The sequence below is a fragment of the Eucyclogobius newberryi genome, unplaced genomic scaffold (assembly GCF_026437365.1).
Source record: "Eucyclogobius newberryi isolate DKJ021-1_F unplaced genomic scaffold, fEucNew1.0.hap1 SCAF_4, whole genome shotgun sequence".
In the NCBI taxonomy this organism is placed as follows: Eukaryota; Metazoa; Chordata; class Actinopteri; order Gobiiformes; family Gobiidae; genus Eucyclogobius; species Eucyclogobius newberryi.
Window position 1 is genome coordinate 32,222,411 of NW_027316056.1, and position 15,825 is coordinate 32,238,235.

General features: G+C 42.8%; 1 protein-coding gene across 1 annotated transcript; it reads left to right on the forward strand.

The window, feature by feature from the left end:
- The first annotated feature begins 3,199 nt into the window (after positions 1–3,199).
- anxa5b (annexin A5b) lies at positions 3,200–10,894 on the forward strand. The gene is made up of 11 exons (XM_072462913.1): positions 3,200–3,293; positions 4,924–5,018; positions 5,866–5,979; positions 6,054–6,144; positions 6,285–6,364; positions 7,060–7,110; positions 7,277–7,370; positions 9,011–9,106; positions 9,183–9,241; positions 9,853–9,975; positions 10,522–10,894. Exons 1-11 carry the CDS (start codon positions 3,281–3,283, stop codon positions 10,582–10,584), a joined length of 879 nt encoding a protein of 292 aa, XP_072319014.1. The 5' UTR covers positions 3,200–3,280; the 3' UTR covers positions 10,585–10,894.
- The last annotated feature ends 4,931 nt before the right edge of the window (positions 10,895–15,825 follow it).

A 15,825-nucleotide genomic window follows, 5' to 3' on the forward strand; every position in this document is an offset into this window, starting at 1 on the left:
GTAAAAGGAGTGTGACGATAACAGTACGATCCTATAGTGTGTAAAAGGAGTGTGATGATAACAGTGCGATCCTATAGCGTGTAAAAGGAGAGCGACGATAACAGTACGATCCTATAGCGTGTAAAAGGAGTACGACGATAACAGTACAATCCGATGGCGTGTAAAAGGAGTGTGACGATAACAGTGCGATCCTATAGCGTGTAAAAGGAGTGTGACGATAACAGTACGATCCTATAGCGTGTAAAAGGAGTGTGACGATAACAGTACGATCCTAAAGCGTGTAAAAGGAGTGTGACGATAACAGTACGATCCTATAGTGTGTAAAAGGAATGTGACGATAACAATACGATCCTATAGCGTGTAAAAGGAGTGTGATGATAACAGTGCGATCCTATAGCGTGTAAAAGGAGTGTGATGATAACAGTGCGATCCTATAGCGTGTAAAAGGAGAGCGACGATAACAGTACGATCCTATAGCGTGTAAAAGGAGTGCGACGATAACGATACAATCCGATGGCGTGTAAAAGGAGTGTGACGATAACAGTACGATCCTATAGCGTGTAAAAGGAGTGTGACGATAACAGTACGATCCTATAGCGTGTAAAAGGAGTGTGACGATAACAGTACGATCCTATATCGTGTAAAAGGAGAGCGACGATAACAGTACGATCCTATAGCGTGTAAAAGGAGTGTGACGATAACAGTACGATCCTATATCGTGTAAAAGGAGAGCGACGATAACAGTATGATCCTATAGCGTGTAAAAGGAGTGTGACGATAACAGTACAATCCTATATCGTGTAAAAGGAGAGCGACGATAACAGTACGATCCTATAGCGTGTAAAAGGAGTGCAACGATAACAGTACAATCCGATGGCGTGTAAAAGGAGTGTGGCGATAACAGCAGTGTTCACAGCTCCAAAAATTAACTAGTTAATTTTTTTTTATCAATATTATGCAATAATTGTTCTAAATTATTTCCACTGCCCAAATACAACCACAGGCAACAATTATTGTATTAGTTTATTGCTGAAACTATGTGTCAGATTTCATCTTCATATCCAATTTTTAATCCTTACACAACCAGGATTTACATTCACATGGAAGAGACAGACTTCAGAGGCAAAGTTTGCACAGATAGAGTGCAAATGGGGTGCGACGATAAGGGTGTTTGCTTCTGGACGGCGTGAGCATGCCACAGTCAGAAGACCCCAGCCTCATGTTCTAACTCGCCTCAGTGACACAATCTGAGCAGATGAGCCGTTCCTCTCGAAATGATCGGAATTGTGTTGTTTCTTGGTTTCCAGCCTCTCGTTGTCTGCGCTGATTCGATTTATTTTAACTTGTGAGCACAGAGAAGTGAAATGTGTTAGCGTTTCTGTTTCCCTCCTGGATATTCACTGGGTCAAAATTCCAATGAAATTCCAGTGGTTTCAGCGCCGTCATCTCGCCACAGAAATCAAGAGGAGAACACTTCTGCTCTTTCACTGTTGATTAGTTTAAAGGGAGTGGTGTGAGGGGCTGTTACTGTGGTAGAAAAACAAATGTAAATCTTATGTTTGGGTGCAAGTTGTGTTGTGACGTATGACAGGTTTTTACGATATTCTAATTTAGACTTTATTTGGTGTATTTGTACCTGTTGTTGTATTCATAGTGATAGTAAACATGATAGTTTTACACCAATCGAGCAGGTATTTGTGGAGAAAACATTGAAAAAATCTGTAGAAAATGACAGGAAGTGACATCACACCAGGGACACTCGTTCCATGTATGGAGAATTTACACAAGAAACACATTTTCTAACATTCTAAACATTAATTCAACAAAATAAAGTTGCTCTCTTATGTTTTTTGTCGAATAAATAAAAAACAAGTGACATTAGAGTTTTTTCCCAGTGTTCGCTGGGTAATTTCCTAGTGTGATGTCATCAATTACAAACAGGAAGTGAAATTATAAACCTAGAAAATGTGATATTCTGTAATAACATTTAAATATTTTTTAGCAAAATTCAAAATATATTCATGTTTAATTCATTTTAGTTCAATGGGTCGTGCAACCTGTCAGGGGCACTTTAAGGTTAGGTTTGGTTACAGTTTATTGTCTTAGTTTGACCCACCCTTCAATGCAGCCGGGGAAACCGGAGCTCCCGGAGGAAACCCACCCAGACACGGGGCGGTCCAGCACAGAAAGGCCCAGTCCAGCCTAGAATGTTCCACAGTGTAAACACCAGGCCAAGTTACAGGTCAGAACTGTGGAGAGGCTCAATTATTTTGAACATTTAATTGAATAGATGCGAGGTAATCTACTGCATTCCATGCAAAGCTTTAACGTCTCTATGGCGGATCCCCCTCCAGAAAAATTATATATTGCACCTTTAATTAAACTGGAATTTTTAAATATATATTTTTTTGTGTTTTTTTTTGTATTTTTCCAACAGCTCCAATTCAAATGACACATGGCAAATAAATATGAAGCATCTTTGTAATGGCAAGAGGTTCCGTTTTATCCACTATAAAACTAAAACCTGTGGAATTGTATTTAGATTAAAAATATTGCTGTGTTTGCGAAATAACCTAAACCATATGTGTGTACCCTCGGGTGCAAATAGTTTACACGGCGACATCTGGAACTTAATAGGTTCAGGCAGTTTCTCCTCTCTTAATATCATCAAGTATTTGAGTCTAAGTATTTAGACAAAACTGTGCTCACTAGCAAATGTCTTTTTTTACAGTTTGTGTTTGATTTATTTGTATAGTTTATTTTATTTTTCCAACTGAAAGCAAAGAGAGAAATTCAAAAAGGAAAAAAATAGGGTGGGAAATAAAAGGGCGGGATTGGGTCTTTTTTTTTTCTAAAATCACAAAAAAAGAAAAGAAAAAAAGGGCATGCGTTTGTTCCCATGAAACAGAAATGTTAAGGCACAAACGTTTCAAAGTAATTGTCCCAGTAATTTAGTCCAGATTCTTATAAATATGTCCGTTTCCAGGTCAGTTAAGTCCTTATTGTCGGTGCAGTTTGTGTCATCCATTTTTTTGTTCCATAGGTATCTATATTGTCCATGGCAGGGGTTTTGAGGCCCAGGTGGATCAAAAACAGTCTGCAGTGCCTTGTTGATTTCACATGCGTCTTTTATTTCACGTCAATCCTTTATTTGACATGCATTTTATCCGTCTGTTTTCAAATTTCAATCGTTTTTTTTGCGTGGCAGGCCGGCAGAGGAACCGTGAAACCCGCCGCTAACTTCAACGCCGGTGCAGACGCCGAGGTCCTGCACAAGGCCATGAAAGGACTGGGTAAGAAGACGCCATATTTCATTCATTTTATTTATTTATACTGGGAAAACCCAATTAGAAAAGTTCTCTTTTTCATGGCTCCTGTTAAAACACAACAGAATAAACGACAAACAAACAGGATTCTAAAACACAAATTAAGAGATTGAGAGATCAACAAAACAGCAGCACATTCTTCATGAATCCAATGCAGTGACAATATCATTAATTGATGACTTTGTAGCAGCTGTGCCCTGGTATAAATCCAGACTGGTAGTTAATATTTGGTTAATATTTGGTTAAGAAAGCACACACCTGGTTACTTATTAGCTTTTCGCTAGGCAGGATAGTTTTGATGGATTAGATTTATAGATTGATAGATCAATTATTCAAATAATTTTTCTGGCCTCCTTTGTGCGAGAACAAAAGCAGTTTTCCATAGTAACGGGATACTTTCAGTGCTCCTGCTGTAACTGGAGCCGGGACACGAGAGAGTCGGTCACGTGTGAAACGCCACGGACCAATTAGACAAACCTCTATTTGATATTCTGTAAACGATGGCTACAGGAAAGTCCTTTTGGAGCCCCGCCCAAACAGACACTACACACAAGGGCGGAGCAAACGCACATGCAAACCAGACATGTGATCACGTTGGTCGTGCGGTCAACAACAGCTCACCTAGACCCGGCTCGTTATCTCATGTTTATTACACTGGAGCAGATAACATTCACTTGTGTTCTCGATGTAGCTGATACAGGAATTGATTCTTTGGTTTATGTTTGATAGAGGAAGTGTTTTATCATGTTTATTGTGCTCTTCTTTGTCCTAGCTTAGAAGAACATCACCAACTTAGTTCTGCATAGCACTGTTCTGTGTTCTTTGGTATACAATTACTTTTACTGTCCCTAATTTGTGCATCACACATGACATGCTTTTTAAATGTGCTAAAACGTATAGTGTTAAGTTTGGGGTACGTGATTTTGAAAGCTTTCTAGCTCGTCCATAGCTCGCACAAACCCTTTGTATTGGCGTGCGTTCATTTTCAGGCATTTACAGCTTCAGAACAGCTTTTGTCAGACGATGAAAGTGAAGCGCAGCCAATCAGAACACTGCGTTTGACTTTTACTTCCTGGTTAACAAGAAATACAATACTTTGTTATTAGCTGCAGACAGAACTCAGTGGTCTCATTTTTGTCATCACGTGCTGCTTCTCTTTGGAGGAAAACACAAAACTCACTCATTTATCACAAATAATGTCAGGTGCAGCATCTTTAAAGGTGATTAATATTTGTAAAAGTAATGATAACGCAATCCATCAGAAATGTGCCTTAACCTTCATGTGGATGACGTGTTTGAGCTTTAACTGTACTTATAACCACAAAAGTCCTGAAATATGACTTCATGCCATTGTTCGTAGTGTTCGGATCATAAACCTTTCTTACTTTGCTCATCTGCACAAAAACATGATTTCGACACGATCTTGTAGACAATATATCATCTTATTCTGCAGCTACGGACACTAGCTTAACCGTAGCCAGCCTTGGTGTTAGTTCAGAAGCACATCCTGTACTTCTGCTGTTTGCTGTAGCTTAATCATCACCGCAGGCTCCGTAAACGAGCTGTTGTCAGATAACCATGGGGATTGTCGCCGTAGGGACCGACGAGGACGCCATCTTGCAGCTGTTGACCGCTCGCAGCAACTCCCAGAGGCAGGAGATCAAGAACACCTACAAGACCCTCTTTGGAAAGGTTGGCGCGCACCACCGCTCGCGAATCTGAAAAAACACAACATAAATCGACTGAATCCAGAAAATGCAACTTCAAAGGGGACAGAATATGCTAGATCTATCTTAACGATTAACCTCAAAACTGGCTCATTTGGTCTTCTTTTGATTGCAACTACTTTTATTTCTTGGGTCAGACCAGTGTTTGTTGTCATACCTGGGCCTGTCTGCCGTAACCGCCAGGAGAGTCGGGTTTCAGTGACGTGTCTTTAGCGCGTTTCTGTTCAGCGTATGAAGGACGACGGCGCCCTCTGCAGTCCGACATGTATGACAACAACAAACAAACAAACAAACAAACACTGCTATGATAGAAGAACTAAAAGTAGAGCTTATGACCTTTTTACTGCAGCGTTTCCTCATTGTTAGCTCACTCAGAGTTGTATTTTGATTGATGTTTGAGTAATTACTGACTTGCAATGTCAGGTTTGTGTGCTGAGAAAAATCCTGTTTTCACCCACCCCGTATCCCCGCCCACATCCCTGCGCTTGGCTGCAATTATTTTTAAAAACAAAGACTCCGAGTGACGCATTTTAGGGTTCTGAATTCAAAAATAAACGAAGCCACTTTTAAAAACTTAAAACATGTAAATCTGCAGCTTGTTGTGCTGAAATGTCACTATGAAGGGGCGGGGCTTATCAGTTCTGCAGCTTTGAACAGGAAGTCAATGGACCTGTTTCAGTTTCCGAGCCGTTCGAGTGCCGTTCACAATGAATGTAAAATGTAAAATTATAATCTACTCATGTTACAATTCAATACTAAATTACCTCAATAAAAGCACGACATGTCTCCTTTAATCGCCTGCTTGTGTTTAGGACCTGATTGATGACCTTAAAGGGGAGCTGGGGGGTAAATTTGAAACCCTGATCGTATCTTTAATGACTCCGCCCCTCACCTACGACGTCACGTCCCTCCGCGACGCCATCAAGGTAATAATACGTGACAGACCTGCGCACGAAACCGCATTACGCTCAATTAAACGTCATTTTCACGTCTCCTTTAGGGCGCCGGGACCGACGAGAAAGTGCTGGTTGAGATTCTGGCCTCTAGAACCGCCCGGCAGGTGAAGGACATGGTGGCCGCGTACAGACAGGGTATTGCACATCGATGATATATATGTATTATACGAAAAATCAAGGACTCAAGCTAAATTTAAGACATTTGAGGATTTTGACACTGGCCACGGGTGCCGCAGTCTCTCTAATAAGATGATAATTGGCGCGATCTTCCCCAGAGTATGATGACAACCTGGAGGAGGACGTTTGCGGGGACACTTCAGGACATTTCAAGAGGCTTCTGGTCATTCTGCTGCAGGTGACTTTCACTTTTGACCCAAGATGTGATTTAACGATTGGCCACGATTATTAGCGTCGCGACCGAAACGGCAATGAAATCCAAACAAATCTTCTGTCCTTCTTGTTTTCTTCACACCTCGCCACTCCTTAGTGTGTGACCTACTTTATGACATCAAACTTTCTGAATGATCAATTTGGCAAGATAAAAAAAGCACTTTACGTTTTAGATTTACTTCATGAGGGAAGGGACGAGCAGAAAGGATTATGTTTTGCTTCGAAAATGGTCACATTTGAACTTATTGAACAAAAAAAACAACACTTAATTTAGTGTAAAAAATTGTCATTCTTCTCAAATTTGATAGTTTGGACTAAACGTTTTCGTTGGGTTTCTCTCTTTTTTTATTTTGCTTTATTATTTATTGGATATCTACTGTTTTTTATTCAATGTCGTTTCTCTCTCTGGTCTTGTTTTCTTTTTTTCATTGTGTTTGTTTCTATGCTGTTAGATTATAAAAAAATATTCAAAATCAAAGAAATGTACTCAAAAAAATGTCTCAATTAAAATATTTTGGGCTTTATTATTATATTTTGACCTAAATAGTCACGATTATTGATCAAACCTAATATTCATTACATCTCTACTTTTAATCTCATCTCTGATTTTATGTTTTGATTGTTGTTGGTTTTTTTTAACGATGTGCTGCGTGTCGTCAGGGCAACCGGCAGACTGGCATCCAGGAGGGAACCATCGAGGCCGACGCTCAGGTTAGTTTCTTCTCTCAAATCGTTTAATCTGAAATATGAAAGCCGCCATTGTGTTTAGTGGAGCGTGACGTCAGGTGCGTTTGCTGGTTGGCGGGGCAAAGATTCAGTGTTATAGCTCCCTCTAGTGGCGCATCATTAAACAGCTGCAGTTCCTCTGTGATTTTAGGCCCTGTTCAAGGCAGGAGAGGAGAAGTTCGGCACAGATGAACAGGCTTTCGTGACCATCCTGGGCAACCGCAGCGCCGAGCACCTGAGGAAAGGTGAGGGAACGCTTATTGTCTGTCGTGAACGCCTATTGTAAGTCAGTCGTGAACGCCTATTGTCAGTCGTGAACGCCTATTGTCAGTCGTGAACGCCTATTGTCCGTCGTGAACGCCTATTGTAAGTCAGTCGTGAACGCCTATTGTCAGTCGTGAACGCCTATTGTCAGTCGTGAACGCCTATTGTCTGTCATGAACGCCTGTTGTCTGTCGTGAACGCCTGTTGTCTGTCGTGAACGCCTACTGTCTGTCGTGAACGCCTACTGTCTGTCGTGAACGCCTACTGTCTGTCGTGAACGCCTACTGTCTGTCGTGAACGCCTATTGTCAGTCGTGAACGCCTATTGTCAGTGGTGAACGCCTATTGTCTGTCGTGAACGCCTATTGTCTGTCGTGAACGCCTGTTGTCTGTCGTGAACGCCTGTTGTCTGTCGTGAACGCCTATTGTCTGTCGTGAACGCCTATTGTCTGTCGTGAACGCCTACTGTCTGTCGTGAACGCTTAATGTCTGTCGTGAACGCCTATTGTCAGTCGTGAACGCCTATTGTCAGTCGTGAACGCCTATTGTCAGTCGTGAATGCCTACTGTCAGTCGTGAACGCCTACTGTCTGTCGTGAACGCCTACTGTCTGTCGTGAACGCCTACTGTCTGTCGTGAACGCCTACTGTCTGTCGTGAACGCCTATTGTCTGTCGTGAACGCCTATTGTCTATCGTGAACGCCTATTGTCAGTCGTGAACCCCTATTGTCTGTCGTGAACGCCTACTGTCTGTCGTGAACGCCTATTGTCAGTCGTGAACGCCTATTGTCTGTCGTGAATGCCTATTGTCTGTCGTGAACGCCTATTGTCAGTCGTGAACCCCTATTGTCTGTCGTGAACGCCTACTGTCTGTCGTGAACGCTTAATGTCTGTCGCGAACGCCTATTGTCAGTCGTGAACGCCTATTGTCAGTCGTGAACGCCTATTGTCAGTTGTGAACGCCTACTGTCTGTCGTGAACGCCTATTGTCAGTCGTGAACGGCTATTGTCTGTCGTGAACGCCTATTGTCAGTCGTGAACGCCTACTGTCTGTCGTGAACGCCTACTGTCTGTCGTGAACGCCTACTGTCTGTCGTGAACGCCTACTGTCTGTCATGAACGCCTACTGTCTGTCGTGAACGCCTATTGTCAGTCGTGAACGCCTATTGTCAGTCGTGAACGCCTATTGTCAGTTGTGAACGCCTATTGTCTGTCGTGAACCCCTATTGTCAGTCGTGAACGGCTATTGTCTGTCGTGAACGCCTACTGTCTGTCATGAACCCCTACTGTCTGTCGTGAACGCCTATTGTCAGTCAGTCGTGAACGCCTATTGTCAGTCGTGAACGCCTATTGTCAGTTGTGAACGCCTATTGTCTGTCGTGAACGCCTACTGTCTGTCGTGAACGCCTACTGTCTGTCGTGAACGCCTACTGTCTGTCGTGAACGCCTACTGTCTGTCGTGAACGCCTACTGTCAGTCGTGAACGCCTATTGTCTGTCGTGAACGCCTACTGTCTGTCGTGAACGCCTACTGTCTGTCGTGAACGCCTACTGTCAGTCGTGAACGCCTACTGTCAGTTGTGAACACATCTCCTCGTGTTAACCGGGCCTCGCTCTTTTCCAGTGTTTGACGCTTACATGAAAATGACTGGATTTGAGATCGAGGAAAGCGTCCAGAGGGAGACGTCCGGACATCTCAGAGCTCTGCTTCTCGCCGTCGGTACGAACCCAGATCTGGTCTGTTGTCGAGAGTTACAAATGAACTTGATGGTCACAGACTTTCCTTCTCTTTAAAGTGAAGTGTGCCAGAAGTGTTCCAGCCTATTTTGCTGAGACCCTGTACTATGCCATGAAGGTGAGGAGTTTGCACCGTTGTATTGTGAATATGTTCATCGGGGCTGATGGCATAAAGTGTAAACATTGTGCACAAAAATGTATAGACTCTTTAGAACATGAATCAGAATGTAATATGTAAGTAAAAGCAGCCCTAACACTTTTTAAATATTGAATGACATCAAATCCAAACACTGATTTGAAGTGTCTAAGAAAGAAAATAAGCAACAGTTTGGAATTTCTGTGGTAGAAATGTCTGTATTTTTCCATCTGCTGTAATAGAGAAGCAAACTAACAATTGTGAGGCTAAGATAAGTATTTGAGCTTCAGAATATAACGTATCCGTGGATAAAATGAAAAAGCATGTGTGGGTTGACATATCTGTTCGTATTTGTCCAGTAAAACCTCAAAGTGTCTTTTATAAAGTTATTTTAAATAAATAGATACAGTAGTAAATGTGTTTGTATCTGAGTGGAATGTAATTTGTGATATTCTGAGGTCAAGTTTCTCAAATTTGATAGTTGTTTTTTGTTCACTGGTTTATATTTCAGTTCTTTTTGCGACAAATTGTTTATAGCAGTTATTAAAGGCCATAAGGTTGTTGAAAGCTAACAGCAGCCTTGTGCATGTCAGGGGGCCGGGACAGACGACGACACTCTGATCCGGGTGATGGTGTCCCGCAGTGAGGTGGACCTGCTGGACGTCCGGAAGGAGTTCAGGAGGCTGTTTGCCTGCTCCCTGCACTCCATGATCAAGGTGAACACACGCTCTGGTCCACACGGTCGTGCTGCTGCCGTTTCCGTTGTGGCTAGTGAGACACTGACTTTCTCAGAATCAGATTTACTCATGCGAATGAACCCAAAAGAGCACCTCAAACATAGTTTGATTGACAAGAGTTATGCTTTAGATCATATCAGCATTCTTTACACAAACATGTGACACATGTTTTATTTAAGGTCATAATGTATTCAAATTGAGCCTATTTCAAGCCAAAATAAACCTTACCTTTACATTTTGATAAGCCAGATTGTAAATAAGAAATAAAGCAGTTCAAGAACAAAGAACACCTGTCCATGGGCTCAGAGGCGCCCTCTGCTGTGAGTCAGGCGTATCGTTTGCCTCACAAAGTAAGAACTTTTACTGCTGTTATATAATAATCTGCGAGCCTAAACACGTTTCAGAAATGAATTTCACACAATATCCAGAACATGGAATTACAGGGCATAACATCGGAGTGATTGACAGGTGAGAAATGCACGTCACTGCCCTTTTCTGACCATTCTGCATTTGACTGTGTTGCAGGGCGACACCGGTGGAGACTTCCGTAAGGCTTTGCTCATGCTCTGTGCAGGCGACGACGCATGAACACAGAAAAACCAAACCCTTTTTTAAAGAACCGTACCTGAAGTGCCTCTGGTAGTGGAAGTCTCTCTTCATATGAACCCTGCCTGTGAGTGACAGACGGCTCTCAGGCTTTTAAACTGTATATCTCCTCCAGTAACATGTCTGAACGGTAGCTAACATTGTACCTACGACAGAGTATACAAGCAGCTTTGGTCTACTAATATTTTACCACTGAAGTCATTATGTTGTTATCATTTTAAAACTATTTGTTATTGTCTCGTTGCACTTTGTAACCAAAAAAATGCAGTAATAAACAGAACTGATCAAGCAAGTTATTGATTTCTTCAATTGCACTACCTCGTTTTGGCCACAAGGTGGTAATAAAGCTTTAAGTTCCAGTGGGAGAGTCGTTGGCAGAACAGTATTGTTTGAAGGATTTCCTCTTCTTACTCTCTGTTCTCACTCATTTTTGGCCCAAAATGTTGCGCAGTGAGGCTTTAATAGTTGATCATTGAAGCACGGCCGGTTCTAGGCATTTGGTGGCCCAAAACAAGAGTTTGGTTGTGCCCCAGGAAATTAAATATATGGACACAACAGTGGATAAGACTGGAGGCACAATTTAAATCCACTGCAAAATGATTGTTAAGAAATGAGGCGTGCTCCTGAGGGAAAAGTGATTCAGGGTTTGGTTTGAAATGAGACTAAGTTATAGCCCATGATAACGGGTGTTTGGGGGTTTCAAGAACATTAAGAAATCACATGGCAAGTTTATTTGAAGAGCACAATTCGTACACAAGGCAAATCAAAGTGCTTCACACGACAGGAGAAAAGGCATTAAACTCACAAAGACATGACAGAAATCACAAAAACAGTTGAAGACATGAAAGAGAAGAGTACAAATAAAATACTTTCAGTCGTATGCACAACTAAACAAAACTGTTTTAGCTTAGATTTGAACATTGTGAGAGTAGAACCTGTCTCACATCTTCAGGACGAATGTTCCAGATTTTAGCTGCATAAAACTGAATTATTACAGTCCGTGTTTAGTCCTGACTCTGGCACCAGCAGGAGGCCGGTCCATGTTTAGTCCTGACTCTGGCACCAGCAGGAGGCCGGTCCATGTTTAGTCCTGACTCTAGCACCAGCAGGAGGCCGGTCCATGTTTAGTCCTGACTCTAGCACCAGCAGGAGGCCGGTAGGTGATAGGTCATAGGCTTGGGTGAAGAGGTATGTTTTTAGGCGGGATTTGAATGTTGTGAGTGAGGGAGAGTGGCGGACAGGTTGGGGGAGGGAGTTCCAGAGTCGGGGTGCTGGTCGGGAGAATGCTCTGTCGCCAAAAGTTTTGAGTCGGGATGTTGGTGCAGCCAGGGTGAGAGTGGAGGAGGATCGGAGAGCTCGGGAGGGGCGGTGGGGGATGAGGAGGTCAGACAGGTAGGGGGGGGCAAGGTGGTGAAGAGCTTTGAAGGTGAGGAGGAGTATTTTAAAGTTTATGCGCTGCTTGATGGGGAGCCAGTGGAGAGAGCGGAGAACGGGAGTGATGTGATCACGGGACCGGGTGTGGGTGAGGAGGCGGGCAGCGGAGTTTTGGACCAATTGGAGTCTATGGAGGGAATGGGAGGAGATGCCAGTGAGGAGGGAGGTGCAGTAGTCAAGGCGGGAGGAGATGAAGGCATGGATGAGGGATTCAGCAGCGGGGAGGGTGAGGCAGTGTCTGATTTTGGCGATGCGGCGGAGGTGGAAGTATGAGGTCTTGACGATGTGGCTGACATGGGGAGTGAAGGAGAGGGTGGGGTCCATGATGACACCGAGATTGCGCACCAGGGTGGAGGGGGTGATAGTCGAGGTATCGATGGTGAGTGAAAAGGGACCAGTTTTATTGAGAGTGAATTTGGTGCCAATGAGGAGGAGCTCTGTTTTGTCACTGTTCAGTTTGAGGAAGTTGTGAGTTAGCCATGTTTTATTGTAGAGATTCAGGTTTGGATGTGGGTGAGGGAAGGGTTTGGATGTGGGTGAGGGGAGGGTTTGGATGTGGGTGAGGGGAGGGTTTGGATGTGGGTGAGAGGAGGGTTTTGGGTGGATTTGGTGGTGACGTATATCTGGGTGTCGTCAGCGTAGCAGTGGAAGTCCAGGTTGAGTTGGCGGAGGATGTGACCAAGGGGGAAGACGTAGCAGATGAAGAGGAGGGGGCCGAGGACTGAGCCCTGGGGGACCCCCTGCGTTACTGGGGAGAGGGTGGATGAGTGACCGGAGAGGGAGATGAACTGTTGCCTGTTGGTGAGGTAGGATGTGAGCCAGTCAAGTGCAGAGCCCTCAACACCCAGTTGGCGCAGCCTTTGTAGGAGGATGGAATGGTTTATAGTGTCAAAGGCTGCGCTGAGATCTAGAGTGTGTCCTTTGCTGTGGGAGGGGCCTCTCACATGCTGAGTAAGACTGAAGGTTTCAAGGACAGCATCAAGCTCTTTAGCGTTTCTGTCACAAATATTATCAACATGCACATTGAAATCACCTGTAATGACCAAACCATCAAAGTCTGTGCATACGACTGAAAGCATCTCAGAAAAATCATCAATACAACTTGGGCAGTGCTGGGCAGTGCAAGAGGCTTGAAGGGAATGGATGGAGACTGTTTTAGCTCCATTTTAAAAGATACATACTCAAATGATGAAAACAGCCCAAAAGACAACCTGTGGGTAATTATTTAATCTCTAAAGACAGCACAGGCACCTCCCCCCTGTTTGTTTTCTCTTGTTTCAGATTCAAACTTAAAGTTGGGTGGAGCAGATTCTATTAGAACTACATTTCCTGTTTTGTCAAGCCATGTTTCAGTTAAAAACATTATTAATTAAGAGTGATTCGTTATATAAGGATCTGACATTTATCACAGCAAGTTTCAGACTAGTTTCAGTGGGACTGGGTCTTATCTTTTCACAGGGAATATGAATCAAATTGCTCAGATTGAGCTGCCTGACTCTCATTGTGTTTTCCCATCTGTGTGATGTGACTACAGAAATAGCACTAGGGGGAGGGCTATTTTTACACAGGGCCCCGGGTTGGTTTGATTTTGAATACGACTAAGTCCTGGCAACGCTGAAGCACCTGGCTAAACTTCTTTATCTTCCTGTGGATGTTTGGAAGAGGTCCACTTATGGATGTTTTGATTTCCACTTTATCAAGCACGTCCATTAACTTCAAGAAGTCTCTTTTCAAAGGAAGGAGTGACATTATCTCAGAAACGGTAGCGCTGGGAAAAGAATGTGTGTTGATTTTTTCATGCGTCATGTGATGTATTGCAGCATCTCCAATTAGGACAGACCTATCAGTGACCTTGACATTTGACACAGATTCGCTGCCTTTTGGCCACGTCATGTATTACATTTTTTCTTATCTCATTTACTTCAGTCTCTGAAAGCGGTAAAAATCAGTTTGTAAGCTGTATTTTAGGTGACTTTACGTTATCTTTGTATAGTTTAGGCTTTGCACCGAGTTTGTTCCAAGAAACAGGCTGCTGTTTAGACAGTTTTGGGAAAGACACAGAGACACAGAGTCACTCCGGTTTAGGTTGAAAGTAGCCATTTTTCTTGTAAAAAAAAGTGGACTTCTTACCACTGGATGACACTGGAATTGTGTCTTGAAGTCCTTGTTCAGATTCTATAGCAAATATCTGTGCTTGTAGCTCATACATTTCTTGTTGATGTTTCCGACAGCGTTCACAAGAGTCTGTTTCCCTTCTTCTCCAGAACATGTCGCTGGCAACAGATATGTTCTTAAAATCCTTAGTTTACTTAAAAAGAATGTCATAACCAAAAATGTTTGGAAGACGAAAACTGATTAAAAGTAAAATAACTAAGGAAAGCAGCTAAAGCAAGCTGGAGCGAGCAGGAAAGCGTCTGCACTCTTCGGAAGCAGGAAGTACACAAAATGTAATGTAATATCTTAACTCATACCTGTTTCAAAAGGCCACACACAAAACATTATAATTGTATTATTCTATTATATGATTTATTTGACCAGGTCAAACCAGGTTATGCTTGAAGATAAACTAGAGTTTTAGAGTGAAGACTTGCATTCTCTATGTACATTTTCTTGAGTGTATATGTTTGAGATAAAGTTATTGTTGCTGTTGTTGTTGTCATTGTGTCAGTCCAGGTCCCGCCAGTGTCACTGCCTTCTGTTATTTCCGGTGGTGTGAGGCGGTTGCTGTTAAACGTTACCGTAGAAACCGTCAGCCAATAACCAGGTCTGAAGTGCAGGGTGTGTGGGGTCAGGCCACCTCGAGCCACGGCGGGAACAATGCCCCTGGCTCCTCCCCCCGCCCCACCACCACCACCCGGGGGCAGGAGGTGGAGGGTGGGCATGTGTTGGGTTTGTAGGTCAACCCACTGGAGCGTAGAGAGTTAAGATGTTTTTCCTCCTCTGAGTCGCCTCCAGCTCCGTGAACGTGACAAGCTGGGAACAGAAGTAAGAGACAAACACCAGAAGTTCATGTTCAGAGAGGACTTGAAAAAAGGTGGCACTGCCCAGACAACTGGATATTTGTAAGGAAAAGATGCCACGCTCGATCTGTCCTACAGAAACACATCCGCAAAAACAGACACCAAAGCCTCTCATAGATTAGTATGTCACCAAGCATGACCTTTGACCTTCATCATACTGTCAGCGCACAGTCTTAGGAGCCAGAGGCGAACACGCAGGTTCCTTTTGTACGTGGATGTAAGGGGTGTGATGTTTCCATAGACAGATAAAGTATTTCAAGTGTACAAATTGACAGAAAATGACATTTTTTGGGACATAAAACTCAAAACGGACAGAGCCAAGTTTAAATGTAGTGGTTCATTTTGTTTACACAGCAAATACACAGAAGATTCCAGAAGGGAATTTAGAAGTCTTATTCAGTTTTTAAGCAAACTTGATCTGATCTGCTTGAAAATTCAAATTCTGCCTTAATTTTTTTAGTTCAAACTTTCATAAATAAAATGTTATATCAATGGAACCTTATACTGTGTCTCACCTTTATATTAACAATAGACTTGAAGTGTCTATGACGGGTTTTTACGATTTTTACTGTTTATTTATAATAGTTTTACACCAATCGAGCAGGTATTTGTGGAGAAAATGTTGAAAAATATGTAGAAAATGACAGTAAGTGACATCACACTAGGGACACTCGTTCCAAAATGTATGCTGAGTTTACACAAAGAAACTTTTTTTACTCTCTAAAAATTAATTCAACAAAATTCGCAAACATTCTCATTTATTTTTATT

Bases quoted from the DNA above. Each gene is read 5' to 3' on its own strand.
- anxa5b (XM_072462913.1), top strand. The intron at 5,019-5,865 runs GTTGGCGCGCAC...GCTTGTGTTTAG, and splicing joins ACAAGACCCTCTTTGGAAAG to GACCTGATTGATGACCTTAA. The intron at 9,976-10,521 runs GTGAACACACGC...ACTGTGTTGCAG, and splicing joins CCCTGCACTCCATGATCAAG to GGCGACACCGGTGGAGACTT.